Genomic DNA, 18,482 nt, shown 5'->3' on the forward strand with positions numbered 1-18,482 from the left:
TGAACAAACAATTTTTAGCTAGTTAAGCAGAGAAAACACAACAGACCATAGAGTCTAACAATATGCCAGCGACATACTTCAGGTAGGTGTATGCAATATGGTTTGGTACAGACTTTCAAAACTGTATGCTACGGAGGCTGGAAACATGCACTCTTCTCCATCTCCATAGGATAGATTTGACAATACTGTATAAAAAAGGAATTCACAGTGAACAGTCAGTCAGTGCTGCACCTGATTTGAACAGTGGGGGCTGGGATTACCAGCCTTCCCCACTGTCATTTTTAAGGTGCTGCTGTCATGTATCCTTTCTAACAACAGTAGGATCCATTTCATAAAATTTTGCACAATTTTCCAAAAACAGAAGTAAAACAACATCAATTTGTATAGCAGAAGAGCCTCTTGAAATTAAAAGACTATCAGCCATGAGAAAGAAAGGTAGCAAAGACTAAGATGAATGCCCCCTCATCAGCACCTAAAGAGTTCTCTTGAACACTGTTTCCCATGAATTAATATATAATAAATACTCATGTGATGGAAAGAGAGAATGAATTTGAGAGAGTAAAGTAAGTATTTCCATTCCACTGCCACATTTCCCCCTCTCCATTTAGACAGTCCTACACCTACCCAGGCCTTCAAAAAAACCATAATGTTCCTTACACCTATAAAAACAAGTTGATGTTTCATTTGTTGTGCATCTTCTGGAGAGCTACACAGAGCTTAAACTGAAAATGTGAGGCATAAGGACAACTATATAAAAGACCACAAGTGAATAAAAACCCTGGCTTTTTATTTGCCAATTTTGGAACGCCCTTATGTTGCATAGATTTTGCTTTTACGTACCATAGAAATTGCTTTCGTGATACAAACAGAAAATCATTGTCAGGTAAAAGCATGGGAGGAAGTAGTACTGCACAACTTATTGCAAATGTAGAGATAAATATTAAATGTTCTTTTGACTCTAGAATGCTAACCAACATAATTGATATATAAGAGGTGTTTAATTACCAGAAGAAAACTATAGAGCACTAAAACAATCACAATCTACGTACTTAGTAACTAAAAAACAAACCTAGGGCAAGAATTTGTTCATGAATATCTAAAAAACAAGACTAAGCACTTCCTCCATAGTCAACAATCAAGATATATCCCAGGGAATAATCATGCAGGTGACAACTGAGGAAGAAGAAACTGATTCATAAACAAGGATCCAGAGTAAAGAAATAGCTATTTTTGACAAGATGACATTCCTTGGGCAGCTGACAAATCTGCATCCCCCAGGAATTCTGTGATGCTCAGAAAAAAAGCCTTCAGAGCTTTGCCATTCTGTCTGGTACATGTGTGTGTTCCAACAGAAGTGATATTTTCAGCTCCGAACTAAAAATCCAGTCAGGAAGAGACATACACTGATACTGTTGCCTGTTCTCCATGTTGCCAAATGGCCAAAAATGGACAATGATGTCCAGTCACTTGACGGATGTATTTCTGGACACACCTGCATCTTTGATCGTGTTTAATTCCTTTAATGGAGAGGTCAGCTTTGCGACCAGGAAAAGAATGAACTCAAGAACAGTTTGTATAAAAAAAAAAATTGGTGAAGTGCTCTTTATTCTCGAAAATGTGAAGGCTTCCTTGGTCTTCAGACCTTTTGTGCAAATGACAAGGGTGGGAAATCTATTCAGTTTTTCTAAGAGAAGCTGGATAAATGTTTTTAGTTATGGTGATGGTTTAGATGCTTCGAAGCCTAAGGCGCTAAGCAAAAACCATTCCCCATGCTCCTGTTTTAAATACCCTGAGAAACCTTCTATGACATACTACAGCAAAGACAGCAAAAGACCTGAAGCAGGAACATTGCAAGGTCAGAAGTTTAGAAGAGAAGCTCACCCAATACTTCGTGTTTGTTTAACCACATATCTTAGAGACCTCTCTGTGCACGACTGCTACAGCTCACACCAGATGAGCTGCATTTGATGACAGCCTGCAGATGATGGGCATAACTGGGGACTGAGATAAGGTGAGGGATCCAATGCTATGGAACTTGCTTCCTGAAGTAGTCTACCACTGGATTGCTGACCTTCGAAGTATAAGGCAAGACATCTTTTTGTGTTCAAGCATTTACATGATAATACACTGTCATTGGACTACAGATGATCAGGCTGTTTACTGAACACAGCTTATGCCACAGTAGTAGAGTTACAGTGTGTCAATAAATTAACTTGGAGAGCTACACATGTGGTGTAAAAAGCATATCAGTTAACTTGCTGCAACTTCTCTCACTGCAAGCATGGATGGGAGAACCTGGAAGACAAGCTTTTTTGTAGGACTGGTAGAAATGCCTATTACTAAGGTTACCTGACACTTTCTATTATAAGACCCTGATTTTAGTTACTTATAACTTTGCCAAACTAACATTTGGGCTGAAAATTTCCATGCCACATGTCTGCCTCAGGCTGAAATTTTTTTGAACTTTTAGTCAAAATGGTTCAGCCCTTTCTGCGAACAAAGGCTAGAAGAAAATACTCTGTTTTCCCCATGTTAACAAATGCTGGTGACCTTTTATTTAATGTTCTAGTGGCACCATATTTTGGATCTGGGACTCAATGTGATAGAGGGTCTATACCCATCAAAATCTGCCTAAATTTGGCCAAGTTATAATCCTTTGAAAAAATCTGTTTCCACATTCTCGAGAGACTTGCTAGAGCTGAACAATTAAGACTTTGAAAAGTCCTTGGCTCCTAATGCTGACCACACTGTACATGCACCATCCCCACATAGCGACTGAGCATACCCCAGCCCACGGCTACATGAGTTTAGAAAGGCTCTCTCTGTAAAGGCTTCTCCAGAATGAGGTAGGCGGGCCATTCATCTAGTATTAAACCAGACAGTCAGACTTTTCTAGTGTTTGTCCCCCATCCAGTACTATGAAAAAACCAGACATGCTTTTGTCCTGTATCAGGTGGGGGATGCCCTTTTGAAGAGCACACCCCTTTGCCCCCACCAGCATGACCTCGCACACAAAGTCCTGGAGACAGAGTGGCACACTCTTAAAAATGACACCCCCACATCTGGTGTGACCTTGCATGCACCATGGGGGCACACTCGGGGGGGGCTCTTAAAAATGGCACCCCCACACGCAGCATAACTTCACCCACACCATGCGTCCAATATCATGCCAACACGAGCAGATCCATGCTGTTCTAGGAAGTACTGGAATGTCTGGTATTCCAGGACGAGGTGAGTGGCCACCCTAAACTGGGGTCAAGCCAGGCACTGGGAATGAGAGCAGGGAGCCTATTTCCCCTGCTGGCAGTGCAGAGGAGGAAGCAGCCTCATTCTAATACAGAGGGGCAAAAAATGGACCAGGGAACGGGAAAGGAGCAGACTGGGACAAGTAGTCTGGTGAGACTGGGTTGTGAGGGTGAGAGAACCTGGGAACTGGAGTGGGGATGGGATGCTGGGACTGGTTGGGCAAGGAGACTGGGCCAAGAAGCCTGACGAGTGCAGACTGGGACTGCATAGGCAAGGAGAATGAGAGTGGGGTAGGGACAGTTTGTGGGAGATGGGGCAGGAGGGGCTCAAGCCTGGGGGAAAGGACAGAAGCGTCAGTAGACAATAGAGCCCACATCTCTCCAGAGCTTGGAATGAAACCCAGGATTCCCCAGCCTCACCATTCTTTTGCTGTCTGTAAATATCCATGGACCTTACATCCTCCTGTGGTGCTGGACCACAGAGAGGATGAATATTGCTATCAGTTACACTATTAGTTCAAGGGGCAGAGGGCTGTACAGTAAATATAAATGTTCCAACCCTCCTGATCAGCCGAAGGGGTGTCAATATGCTGCTACACAACAGAACTGTTCTTTTTTCAGTTTACTTTTTTAAAACCCTAGTAAATTACACACACACAAATCTATGTTAAAACTGCAAAGTCAAGCACTCGGAAGTTTGGACAGGCCAGAATTAAAGTTGCCTTTGCAAACTTAATTTGGCAGCTCTGTGTGAATGCTTGATAATACAATCTTTAATTACAGGATCACACACTTTTTTCCCACAGGACCCAGGCCTTGTTCAGTGCACAGGATGGATGGTGCTCACTAAATGAACAGTTATTCAATAGTTTGTTTTCTCCTCATTGTTTAATGTGTGGCCCTAGGATTTATTTACAGTACACTGTTCAGACCCTTCTCTGAAGACAGAATTATTAATTTCCTCAGGCTTTTCTATGGCGCTCATCACTGTGATATCCAATTGCTCCAGAAACATGAATTTATCTTCACAAAATCCCTGTGAAATGAAGGGGTGGTATTATCCCCATTTTACAAAGAGGAAGCTCAGGCACATCAAGATTCTGATAAAAAGTATCAACTAATTTTAAGCGCCAAATCTGATATTCAGGTGCTTATCATTATATAGCACACACTTCAAGCCACAGCTCCCACTGACTTCTATGCAGTTGTGAGAGCTCAGCACTTCTACAGATCAAACCCCAGGCTCTCAAGTTGGGCACCCAGAAATTGAGGAACACACAGTTAGTGACCACCGATGAAAAGGTTGGTTTAAGCAACTTGTCTATCATCATACAGGAACTTTGTGGCAGAGGAAGGAATGGATTCTATTTCCTCAAGAGGGCATTCAACCGTCTTTAACCATGAGACCCTCCTTTCTGTTCCTGCAGTCCCCTGCCTCAAACACAATACACCTTCCAACTTCTGCAACAAATGAAGCAGAGGTCTTACACACTACAGTCTGCCTTACCACACAACCCTGATACATCCCCAGAGCAAGTCTGCCCTTTGCATGGATTGCACCAGGGTGTTATGGAAAAAATAGCACATAATCATGTTATTGAAGACTGTATCATGACACCTATGCACAAGAGGGCCCAAATTAAGGTTACACAGGCAACCTTAATTCCAACATTTCCCAGCTTTTTAGTGCCTGACTTTACAATCTTCATGTTCTTTGAATGCAAGGGTTTTTTTGTGTAGTACACCGGACCCTCGCTAGAACGTGGGATTTGGAATCCATGCCAAGTACTGCGTTATAGCGGGGACCATGTTAAAATTAAATTACTGTATACAGTAAATGTCACATCCATTAAGTATAGAAAACCTTAGAAAATAAACTACTTCAAGGAAACGAGAAAAAAATGTTGCTTTATTAGAGATTTAAAGTAGACATTACAATAAACTAGTCTAGTTTTTCTTTAAAAAGTCAGTGAGTTGCTTTTGCTTCTTGCTGCTTCCACTTAGAAAACTGCAAAAGACTACGTAGCTGCATAATTTTTATAGGCTCAATGTCTTGCATCTCAAAGCAGTCTCTAAGCCGGCTACGGTCACAGTTGACGTTGGAACTTCATCTTCCTCTTCTTCTTCCACAGTGGAGGCCAATTCTTCAGCTTCTGGAATGGTGTTTGGTTGTACTGCCTGAAGAATTTGGTCATCCGTTACACTTTCAGCAACGGGACAAAATTCTTCTACTTCATTGTCGCCTCTTATCCAGGACTCGATATTTTATGGCAGAACAGTTACCCCGAGCCTGGACAGTTGCTGGCACAGCTCCTGCATCCATTCCATGTCTGTTCTTCCAACTTCCTCCTCTGTAAATCCCTCAAAGTCAAATTCCTCATCAGACTGTGATCTGCTTTCTTCATTTTCTTCCAGGAGTGGGTGGCCAAACGACTCTCTCAGTCCCACCATCCAACAGCAGTTTATCGTTTCAGCGCATAAAATTCCAGGAATCACCGCCAATGTAAAAGTCTTTTATAGTCAACTTCTTCAGAAAATCGGTGACAGACAACTCGCTTTCTATCATTTGTCATACCAAGTTCCATCGATAGTGCTGCTTAAAAATGGTGATAACACCTTGATCAAGCAATTCTGGAAGTCCTCTATTTAGATAAGTATTCAACCCATATTTTACCATCACGGGTTCTGAGTCTTTCAGCCGGAGAATGCACTGGACAGTTGTCTAGCAAAAGAACGGCCTTTTCTTTTAAGCGTTTTGCCTGCAAATGCTTCGCATAGAAGTGACAAATTTGGTGAAGAACGATTATTCAAAAATCTCTTGTCATCCAGGAATTTTTGGAGTTCTTGTACGAAAACGGCATGCAATTCACATTTAAGTGATGAAAGCACCAAGGCACGCGAGACTTTCCAATGCACAATGGTTTTAATTTAAGCTTGCCTGTTGCATTCACACAAAACAATAAAGTAAGGTGATCTTTTCCCTGTTTATAGCCTTCTTTCTTACGTTCATCTGTTCTGACAGCCAGGGTTTTATCAGGCAACATTTTATAATAAATTCCTGTTTCGTCTGCATTGTAAACCTGTTCCTCCGAGTAACCCTCTGCCTGTAAAATTGCCCTCAGCTTCGCAGGGTACGATTGCGCAGAGTTGGCATCAGCAGAGTGTTTTTCTCACGAAACTGCAATCTGAGAGATTCAGTGACTTTTCTGAAATCGCCTTAAAATTCCTGAATTCACCATTAAGTTCCCGGTTGAATTTTTCCACTTGCATGGCTATAAGCGGACCAGAGATCGGAATGCCTTTCTGCTGTTCTTGCACAAACCACATGTACACTGCAGAATCAAGATTGGCATCACTCACTAAATGGGCTTGTTTTCTTTGAAGGCTATGCTCTTCATCCAGGTTATGAACTTAGTTCCGAGCTTGTCAGCATTATTTAGCCATCCAGAAAAGGTGGACTCGTTAATGCCAATATCGCGGCTAATCTTTGCCTGGGTTTCACCATTTAAGTCATTTGATAGCTTCCAATTTCTCCTGCACCGAGTAAGCCTTCCTTTTGCCCAACATTTTTGACAACTTTCTAAAGATAAATACAGTACTGCACCTGTAAATTTTTATTACATTACATTTGTATGGCATTCTAGGCCTACAGCAATCGTCTTAGGGCTTGTCTACACTACCACGCGGGGTAGATCTAAGATACGCAACTTCAGCTACGTGAATAGCAGACGCTCTCCCGTCAACTGTGCTTGCACTCCTTATTCTGGTGGCGTACTAGAGTCGACAGGAGAGCACTCAGCAGTCGATTTATCGCGTCTATGCTCAAAAAAATTGTACTGTACTTAAATTTGGGATCCATGGCCACAACCGCGTTATATCCGAATTCACGTTATATAGATGCGCGTTCTAGCGAGGGTCCGGTGTATTCATAAAATCCTAGTACCTCCTGCATCAAGAGTATGAAAAACCTACTTATCAATAGCAAGCAGAAGTAGCTTGCCCTGGCAAGCACAAGTACCTTCAGCATCATTTTTTGCTGAAATAAAGCTATTTTATATATACACGCGCACACATAATACATGCACACTTTGGCATTACTTGGCAAGATGCCACAAGGCTGGGATATCTTCTAAGCAACGGAAACTTACAGTATACAGCAATTCATCACCGTCTACTATGTGGCACTGACTTTCCTTGTGTGACATAAAAATAGTTATAGTAGAAGTAAATCTAGCACTACTAAGCTCCCTGTACTGAAGAGAGGTAGGGTTGCACGCTACACATAAATTGCAATGAAGAAAAGCCAGGTTTGGGAATGACAAATTGACTTTCACACTACGATGATACAGAGAAGGCACCTCAGAGAGACAATGTGCTCATGTTCAGAGAAGGGAAAAGTAAAGACCACAATACTCATTCATATAGTGCTTGTGAAGAAGTGAAAGATTAAATCAGTTGCCCCTGGGGCCGCATGTATTTCACATAGGTATAACCATATATAAATGGTTTTAAAAAGTTATGGTTGCAAAGTGACCTGACGCAGGGGTATCTTCCTAACTACAATTCTCGTCCAATGCCCCTACTGCTGCTCATAGCTTATCCAAGCAGAAGAGTGAAATTAATAAGACTCAGGTCAGTTCAGAAATCCATGGGCAGAAGTGAAATTGATAAAAATCATGTCCACTACACCCTGCAGCTTGGGAAAGCTACCAACAATAGAAGCAGTAGGCACTGAAGTAGTTCCAAGAAGCTGAGGGAGTAGAGAAGAGTAGCAGACACAAAAACCTCCATGACAGCAGCCAGGAGTCTTAGGGTTAGGTAGGGTTAGGCAAATGTTAAATTGAGCCCTGCATGTCCCTCAGCTCTTTGTGAAATGAGAATATACAGGTCACCGAGAAGAGCCAGATTTTGCTACTGTTTTGTTGGCAAAAAAAGATATGATTGTTGCTGCAGGCAAAAGTGTTTCTGTATGAGACAGAGACTTGTCTTTGCAGTTGCTGAAAATAGGGATCCTGCTAATTTATGACTTGTCTCTCACCAAGAACAGCACTGAAAGTAGCAACATGGTCAAACCTCCAGGGAAATGGACTAGATTATCTAGGTCTTTTGCACCTCTCAATTCTAACATCATTTTTCATTTGTGTGGTTAAAAAAACAAACAACCCACACTTCAAAAATCATGATCAAAATCAGATTATTAGTTGCCATGCAGACAGAACATTTCTTGGGCATAAGCTTGAAAATAAAGTTGTATGAGGTTATTGAATTTGTTTTATTTTTATAATCAGACTGTTCCTTGGGCATACAACTTCGAAAAAAGTGTCAGAGGAGTAAAACTGGAGACACATCCTAAATAACTAAATATCAATACATGACAAAAAACTTCAGTTTTGGCATCCCACAGCAACAAGAACTGCAGTGAACCCTATAGTGTGTCTGGTGTAAATAAATGTTTTCCCTTACAACTCTGACTGGATCTATTAATTATCTGAATGTTGGAAGTATGTAAAGGGAAAGGTCTCAAATATTCAGACAGAGAATTCTGTAGTCTAAACTTTCATCCTAGTTCTTAAAGCAACATGATGATGTCAGTTCACAAATAGCTTAAGCAGCCAAACTAGAAGTTGATGGTAGTTGTATCAGGCTACATAACAAGCCTTTCAAAAGAATATGAAGTAACAAAACTAAAATGTACTTGGCAAGATGCCACGAGGCTGGGATATCTTCTAAGCAACAGAAACTTACAGTATACAGCAATTCATCACCTCCTACTATGCGGCACTGACTTTCCTTGTATTAAATCAAAAATAGCTATAGTAGAAGTAAATCTAGCACTACTAAGATCATACGCTGAAGAGAGGTGGGTTGCACGCTACACATAAATTGCAACAAAGAAACACAGGTTTGGGAATGACAAACTGGCTTTCACATTACTATGATGCAGAAAAGGCATCAAAAAGACAACGTGCTCAAGTTCAAAGCAGAAGAGAGCACTGTTCCCTCTAAGCTGTTTGCGCGCACACAGATCTTAAACCCCGCACACATGGTGAAACACCACGCACACTCCAGCTTCGGTGGCGGCGTGTTTTTGGTTTTTTGCGCGCACGCTTTGGTGGCGGCACAGAAGAAATTTTTTGCGCACACCATCTGTTAAAAATTAGAGGGAACATTGGAGGAGAGTAAAAACCATAATACTCATTCATATAGTGCTCGTGAAGAAGAGAGAGATTAAACTGATTGCCTTCTGGGGCAGCATGCATTTCACACAGGTATAACCGAGATCTAGAGTAAAATGCTTTTTAAATCTCTAAGTTATACACATACACTGGGCAAACACTGAAAGATTTTTCTAGACAAAAAGTCAAAATACTGTTCTGTGAGTGAGCTGGGTTTTGAATTTATTAAAGCTAAGCATAGGAACAGAAACAGCCTACTTCCAATAATTTGGCCATTCATACAATTAGTCACAGGTGCACTGATGACACTAAAGTCCGAAACTGACTCTGAACCCCCACCCTTTCCGGGGTATGAGAGTAAAGGGCACCCAGGACCTTGATTTAGAGATTGTCCACACCTCCTTTGATAAAAAATTATTAAAGTAACCTACCACCCACCTTAAGACATGCAATATTCTAACCAGTGCTGAAGAAACCATAATGTGAAGCTAGAGAGCTCACAAACAAATTACTCCCAATGTCTAAACTCCTTCACTAGCTTGCTTAGAAAAAGGAAGCTGGCAAAAAACAACCTCTAATGCTACCTGACATTTCCTAGATTATAAAACCAGAAGTGACTATTGTAATAATCTCTCCATCATAACACAGGCCATAGTATTTCCCTGAATTAATTCCTGTTTCAATTGAAACATATATATTAGAAAGACATCCAATCTTGATTTAAAAGTTCTTTTGATGGAGAATCCATTACAAACCAAGTAAGGTGTTCAATGTTTAATTACCCTAACTGTTAAAAATTTGCAACTCATTCCTAGACTAAATTTATCTAGCTTCAATTTCCAATTGCCAGTATCCTGCATCCCTTCCAGTCAGGCTTCAGGCCAGACACATCACTTGTTACTCTGGCATGTAACTTCATCTGTCCATAAACAACGAAAGTACACCCATATTCCTCCTGCTGAATCTCTCTGTAGCGCTCCCTACAGATGTTCACCAAACATTGGTGGCTCAGCTCCAAGAAGATGCAGACGTGAAATGTAATGACCTGAAATGGCTCAAATCAAACCCAGACAATTGTAATTTGCGGGGGTGGGATAGCTCAGTGGTTGAGCATTGGCCTGCTCAACCCAGGGTTGTGAGTTCAATCCTTGAGGGGGCCGTTTAGGAATCAGGGGCAAAAATTGGGGATTGGTCCTGCTTTGAGCAGGGGGTTGGACTAGATGACCTCCTGAGGTCCCTTCCAACCCTGATATTCTATGATTCTATGATAATGGGCAACTGTTTCTCCACGTCCAAAACCTTCACCAGTGTGTTCACGCAAGATTCAATTGTCTTCATGTTATTCCACATCTACACGAACCTGGTGAGACAATCCAGGCTGAACTGCCAACAGCATGAAGATAATATCCAGCTATGTCTAACATAACTTTTATATCTAACATAAGCAGTGCCTGAGCAAACAATGTTTGGCTAAAGCTAAAACCAAGCTAGACTCAGGTGATATTAGTAGGAAGAAGGAATCACTCAGAAAAACCTGCCTCCTCTGTAACATCCCCACCTGTGGAGGATATTTGTCCTCATCCTGAGACAGTTACGTTAGTGTACAGCTTGGAGCCTCTTTGGATCCCTCGATGCTATTGAATGTCAAACCATGTATACTTCCTAATGAAATCAGCCAGAAGATCATGCCCCTTTTGATCAGACACAGACCTGGCGACAGAATGATCCACACTCACAACCTCCAAGCTTGATTACTGCAATTCATATCTAGGAATGAAGCAGGCCAAAGCTCCAAATAGTACAGAACACAGTAGAGTAGCCATGCTAAGCTCATCTGGTTAGCAACACAGGTCACAGTCCACAACATCCCTGTACTGATAGGCGGCAGTAGGAAACCACAAATCGTCATGAGGCCTCGCTCCCTCTTACATCCAACAACTACACAACTAAACAAATGGAACAAATACAACTATTTACAGTAGAAGCAGGTGCCAAGCAGACTAAAACCTCAGGTCTTGATCCCAACTCACAAGAACACAGATTTAGTCCAGAATTGGAGGCGTTCCTGACAGGTGTAACACAAGATAGATTTTTTGTTGTGGTGGTAGAGGGGGAGATTAAATCCCACTATAGCAGTCTCAGATTTTACCATTTCAGAACAGTTTTTTGTTTTTTTAAAAAATAGCTCCTCCTGGCAAAAGTAATGAGGAAAATAAAGGAATCCACCCTAAGGAGTCTGAGCATTAGAACTGCCTGGGTGTTTGGTGACAATGTTATCTAGCCTAGAGCTATTGGAAAAGGCAACCAGATCACCACTTTGCAAACCACTTCTGCTAAAGTCTTCCTCCTTCAAGTGCATGAGTGTAACGATACCCACCGTCAAGTAATTTGTAAGAACTGAACCAGGATGTCTGTATCTAAAAGCATGAGTCTCTAATGCTTGAGCTAAAGGGGCAGGCCCCACTATCTCTGAGACAGCAGCAGACTCAAACATTCATACAAGCCATTAACATGAGGATTACTAAAGTGTTAGTAGGTTACAAGAGAATGCTAGTGGTTCCTAGTGGAATGAGCTATCAATTATCATCCATCCCAAACTAAAACTACCTTCCATTTTACAAGCCACTACAATACAGTGTCAAAACTCCTATAACTAATGAAGCATAGGAGAGGTTGAGATCCTATTTAAGGATGAAGACAGGATCATAACTCTGGAAAGATTATTCTGTATAAATAAACCAAACAAATTCATTTGTGCTCTGCCCCAGAGGGCACACTAGAGCAAAAACCAACTACCGTACTTCTGATTTAAAGGGACTCCCCATCAATATTATCACCCTGAAAAATGTTTGCCTATTATTGTTACAAGTAATAGGAGAGATTATGCCATGAGAGATTAGAAGTAAAATTTTTCTTTTTTCATTGTCTTTTCTTTGTGCATTTGACAGTGCTTGTCTACGGACAGTCTGTGTTGCTGTTTCCCCTGTCGCCCCCTTATTTGCATGGGTTTTTTACAAACAACGACAGTGAAGGAAAAAATATTGCGACAATATAGAAGATGCAACTGTGAAACCATAAAAACCCAAAGTGGGACTCAGGGCCAGGTGCAATACCTGCAACTATTTAACTTTTTTTCCCTTTTCTATTTAAATCTGATTAGATTTCAAGTTGATGGTATCCCTTCACATAAAACTAGGTGAGAAGGAAAGAATCATCCTCAGGACCACTTTCTCCCGTCACAGTAGGGAGGCAGTACAGAACAAAGTTGCTAGTTCCTCTACGATAAAACTCTAGTATAGCATATTCCCAGGCAAATAGAGTTCACATTATATTGCCCTTTAAAACAACAACAGACATGATTTACAAAATACTGCAGGCTCAAAATTCTGATAAATTACAATTCAGGTCCCAATGCCAACCTTAGCTGTACTCCTTATCTTCACTCACCTCTACCAAGCCCTGGTAACCACTAACTACCACAAGTCTATCCTCAATTTCAACAGCAGGCTCTTTAGTTATGAGGATATAACCCATGCCAACCTTTCCAGCCCAAACTGGGAACACACCACACATCAAGGAGCGGCCAATGTGGACTAAAGGAAGATCTTTGTGTCATTGGGGTGTAATTCTCACACTGGAAAGGGATCCAAGCTTTGTCAGCATGAAAAACAAATTTCAGAGATAGCAGGTAGTTGGCCACCAGCAACATAGCAGAACAGGTGATATTGGTTCAACTAAATTCCCTGAGGATACATGAAACTGAACTCAGGGAATTAAGGGTAGCTGGAAGCCATTTAGATTGTAAACTCTTCAGGGAAGGAACTGTCTCTTATTCTATGTTTGCACAGTGGCTTATACAGGGCCACTGATCTTGGTTGGGGTTTTTAGACACTATTATAATACAGATGGTAATATAAATAAGATGGCACATGCATATTCTATGGTACAAACAGAGAGTCCAGCAGGGGCCAAACACCACTCTCTTGGTCATAGGTAGAGAAGCAGAAGTAAAGCTTGCAGAAAGATGGTTACTCTGGTGCCTGCTGCCTACAGGGTAATCAAGGGTGCACAGAGAGAAAGGGGTCTCTAGACTATAGGTGGAAGATGGACAAGAAAGTAAGCAGAGGAATTGATACGGATACTGGAACCTTAATTGCTTTTTACATTAAAGGGAAAAAAACAAAAGACAAACACTCCAGGTATTGTTTTAAAGGGCAATACATTTGCCATCTTATCTTTGTTTTAGTGTCTCACTGCTCTGAAGAAGAAACCCTTCTCTTGCTTACCTGCTCAGGGTCTAACTGATCATATGTGATGTCAGGAACTTGGCAGTGATCTTGGAGGTTTGCCTTCCCCTGCAGCAGGGAGTGTGGGTCACGTGACAAAATTATCTGGGTATATCTCACTTAATTACTTCACATTGTAGTGGACTCTGAGATTGCTGCATCTTGGTCCCACCTATTCTCTGCCTGTGGCCTATTAGTCTTCTGTGGCTGCAATATTTTGGTCTAATTTTGATTGTTGGGTTTAGTTTTTGGGTGTGTTGCTGGCCTGTGATAAGCAGGAGGTCAGACTAGATGATCTGCTACTCTGTTCTGGCCTTAAGCTCTATGACTTTGATCTGCCTACAGGCTGTATCATTCACTTCTCTGCCTCTTTGCAGGGGACTGAAATCAATTTCCTTTGAAGGTGCCAGTCAATAATACCCTCATGTAACACCTCAAAATTAAATTCAGCTGCATGAATAAAATACTTATTGGCAGTTTACAGAAAACAAAAAAGAGACAGTATGTACAGTATACTGGACCCCTGGAAACGAGATATAGAACATCCCTTCAAGTGGGCCCAGACAATTTGTCGGTATTACCTGACACACTACATGAAAGAAAAACCTTAGTACTCCCAAACCTTTGTCCGTCTTTTCCTTTCAGAGCATTAAGCACAACACTTATCCAGTAAGAATACACTATTAGCTTAAAGACTAGTTCATGTAGCCTTTTACAAGACAGTATCATAATTACAATAGGAAGGTATCATTAGCATTCCATCAAAATACATATTAGGTTTAGTTTAAGCCAGCGTTTCTTAGCCTGGGGTCCATGGTCATCAATTCAACTCCTGCTGATCAATTCAACTCCTACCACTCCCTCCCAGTGCCTCCTGCACACCGGGGAACAGCACTGGGAGGGAAGGGGAGAAGGGGGAGGGGCAGAAAGAGGCAGGGAAGAGATGGGGCAGGGGTGGGGCCTGGGGATCCGTGGCAAAATTTTAAATCAAAATGGGGGTCCTTGGGTTCCTAAAGTTTGAGAACTGCTGGTTTAAGCTATGTTTCTTTTGAAGACAGTTCAACGCAGAAAGGTTATATTTTCCTCCTTTCCTAGTATTGTTTTAGAATTAACATATGCCACAGTGCACCTGGACAAACAACTTTCTGGCATCCAGTTCGCTTCATTTGGTTCTCTAAAGATTCTAGGGAACATCTTTCATAGAACTTTAATTAACATGCTAATGAACAGGTCACCATTTCAGTTCCATTGGACAATGATAACCCCTGAATGAATGCATTAAACTAGGAAACATACAATTCTTAGAGTCAAATACATATTTCATCAGGCAGTTAAAGTTGAACAGGTTTGTAAGGTATACAAGCTCTGCTGGTGGAGTCTATAAACTTTCATGAAACCCCAAATGTGACTGTAATCCGCATGAGCAAAGGCAAACAAAAATATATAAGCACTCTTTGAAATAAACTATGCCAGAAGACTGGTGAGTAGCAAACGTTGTACCTAGAAGGTTGATCCTGGGAATTACAGTGCAGTAAGTCCCTCTTACTGAAGATCCATTGAAATGATAATTAAAAATAGGATTATAAAACACCTAAACACAGTATGATACAAAAAAGCCAGAATACTTTTCAAACAAATAAGTGACAATGAGAGAGCATCTGTCCTCTGCTGGAGGCCCTGTGTGCTGCTCCAGCAGCTTATAGGAGATACAAAAGCCCTGCAAAAAGAAAAGGAGTACTTGTGGCACCTTAGAGACTAACCAATTTATTTGAGCATGAGCTTTCGTGAGCTACAGCTCATTTCATTGAGCTGTAGCTCACGAAAGCTCATGCTCAAATAAATTGGTTAGTCTCTAAGGTGCCACAAGTACTCCTTTTCTTTTTGCGAATACAGACTAACACGGCTGTTCCTCTGAAACCTGTCAAAAGCCCTGCAGACAGCCAAGGGAGAATTTCCCCTGTGTAGGCCAACACAGCTCTAACTGCCATCCTTGGACACTACATTCACACATACACACAGAATTATTATAAGGGGGAAATTAAAGTTTATGGCCCTGAAAGAAGATATGTTTTGAAGGAGGAGAGTAGAGGAATGGCAGATCAGAGGTATGCAAAAGGCAGCTAATATTTACAAACCTGACACTTTATCATTGACTAAAAAAAGAAACGTTTCAAAAAGTAGTATAATTTACTTGCCATTACAGCAAGTTTTATTGGCAATTTGGAAGAATGTGGCCATAATCTCATCATCATAATTGGTAAAAAGTTACTCACATTCTCCCTACACCTTCATACATGCGTGTCTCATCCACCAGAGTCATAATCTCCGTATCAGTGAGGTGTGCATGCTTTTTCGTCCTGTTTAGTTGCTCAATTTGTATATCTGCCAGCTTCACCTTTTGCTGTGTGTCGATAACCTTGGCCTGCAGTTCAGTAAAAGCCTAATGAAAAAAGCAGGCAAGTTACAATTATGGAAATTTTGGCCTTGAACATCATAACTTTTGCACAGGTAATTGAAGTTTTACTGGTCCAGGAGTAATAAGTAGCGCTTGTGGACATGGTCCAGCTGTTTTCATTTTGGACTCAGAAAACTCAGCAACAGCTAACTCGCGTGCAAGGGTTTAAAAGTGAACTGCCTCTTTCAGCTATAATGACACCAGGGATTCCAAACACAGACAAGCTTCTGGGGACAGACTGTCAGATCAAGGATCTGCCCTCCTGTGATCCTTGATCTTAAAAAATACATATTTTTAAGGTGTCTAGCAAGACTTATCCCTAGTGATTTGCCTCCCTTCTGGGGCACTGGACTGCTCCTCTTCACTGTGGATGCCTGGCCTGACTCACTTCTATCTGCTCTCCAAGCCTTCCCCTGCCACCTCCCAGCGCCCACTCCCTTCCCTAACAGCTCTAGTTCCCTCCAGGTCAGGGCTAGGGAAGCTCGCCCTGCCCTGCCCTGCCCAGCAGCAATGGGAGGGGATCAGCCCTGTGGCCAGACAGAGGGCGAGCTTTGCAGGGAGCTAGGTCGAGTGTCTGTCTGGAGCCTGTGGGGGAGTCTCTCAGGTGCCCACGCTCCCACAGCTCCCCGGGCTCTCCCCGGCGCAGCAAGTCCCAGGCGGCGGGGCCTGGCTCCTGCCAACCCTGGGACACCCGGCAGGGCCCTGCTGCGGCCGTCTCTCCTGCAGCCACCCAGGCTATAGGGAAGGAGGCTCCGCTCACCGCCCCCCGCAGGCAGCGCTAGAAACCGGGCCCGGCCGGTACCTTCTTCAGCTCCAGGTCCACGGGCGCCGCCATCTTGCCAGCCCCTGCGCGTGCGCATTCACGGCAGGGGGACCCATTCCAGTGCGCGTGCGCAGTGCGCCTCTGCGCCCCCCATCACACACTGGACAGCGACCCACGGGGATTCCAAGACAGTCCTGGAGGGTTACCGGCAAGCCCACGTCCCTGTTGGGCTACTGACAACCAGAATTGCAGTACAGCAGGGATACCACCCAGATCCACCACCTGCTGCCATCTGAGCTAAAGGAGAATCACCCGTAGCTCTCTGCAGTATGGGGTCTCTGACACACAGTCGAGCAGTTCTTCTAACTCTACCCCTTAGAAAGTGGTGCCCATATATGCTAGCCAGGCCATTGCAGAATTGTATTTGTGGTAGACCCAAGCTTTGCTCACTGAGATGAATGGCTGAAATTGCAGATTACAAACCGTGCAAACTATCAATAGACCAAATAAAACATAAAGGATATCTCATCACACAATGTGAGTGGTCATGTGTCCTGTAGTTGTAGGTCAACCAATCAGGGACCAGAAACAATATCATGTGACTGTATGCATTGTTATTAATAAGCATTATTACACTACAGGTATGTTTGGCATTTCACCAGCTAATACAAAGATAAAGCCCTTGCCCAAGGAGTTTGGCGTACAAGGGATTATTCCTGTGAAAGTCAACAGGAGTGTTGCCACTGACGTCAGGGGGTAGGATCTGGCTTAAATAAACTGGAAAACTTCACAGGAATGACAAGAGGAGTGAAACAAAGAGAAGCCACTATTGAGAGAGTCTTATTGACAAGGAATTCAGATCAGTTCACTCGTGACTGTTGTGTGTTAATTCTCATTGGAGGTTATGATGCAGTTTTATTTGCCCATAATCTGAGCCACAAGTGAGGGAGCATACAGAACTAGAGCATACATAGTGATCAGTTGCAATCTGAGCAGTAGGATTTCATTTGAATGGTTTGTGATACTACTTCTCAGTAGTTACTTAATGTTGGTGCAGTGCTTTAAACATGGAAAGCGGTGCTTCTCAATCTTTCCAGACTACTGTACCCCTTTCAGGAGTCTGATTTGTCTTGCATACACCCAAGTTTCCCCTCACTGAAAAACTACTTGCTTATAAAATCAGACATAAAAATACAAAAGTGTCACAGCACACTGTTACTGAAAAATAGCTTACTTTCTCATTTTACCATACAATTATAAAATAATCAATTGGAATATAAATATTGTACTTACATTTCACTGTATATACAGCAGTATAAACAAGTTGTATGAAATTTTAGTTTGTACTGACTTTGTAGTGCTTTTTATGTAGCCTGTTGTAAAACTAGGCAGACATGTAGATGAGCTGATGTACCCCTTGGAAGACCTCTGGTTATCCCCAAGGGTACACATACCCCTGGTTGAGAACCACTGATGTAAAGCATCACGGGGCTAATCTTGAGATGTTCCAAAATCCTGTGACTTCCATTTATTTTAACGGAAGCATTGGCCAATGCC

The 18,482-nt window shown here is 42.2% G+C and overlaps 1 protein-coding gene across 1 annotated transcript in view; it reads right to left on the reverse strand.

The window, feature by feature from the left end:
• Window positions 1-17,050, reverse strand: part of PFDN1 (prefoldin subunit 1) — a 60,502-nt gene extending 43,452 nt beyond the window's left edge. The window contains exons 1-2 of the mRNA XM_048861645.2: window positions 16,965-17,050; window positions 15,981-16,147 (exon numbers count right to left, since the gene is read on the reverse strand). Coding sequence (XP_048717602.1) covers window positions 15,981-16,147; window positions 16,965-16,997 — 200 coding nt within the window. The 5' untranslated portion in view covers window positions 16,998-17,050. The remainder of the gene's footprint in view (window positions 1-15,980; window positions 16,148-16,964) is intronic.
• Between the last annotated feature and the right edge of the window lie 1,432 nt (window positions 17,051-18,482).

This window comes from Caretta caretta, chromosome 8 (genome assembly GCF_965140235.1).
Source record: "Caretta caretta isolate rCarCar2 chromosome 8, rCarCar1.hap1, whole genome shotgun sequence".
Lineage (NCBI taxonomy): Eukaryota > Metazoa > Chordata > Testudines > Cheloniidae > Caretta > Caretta caretta.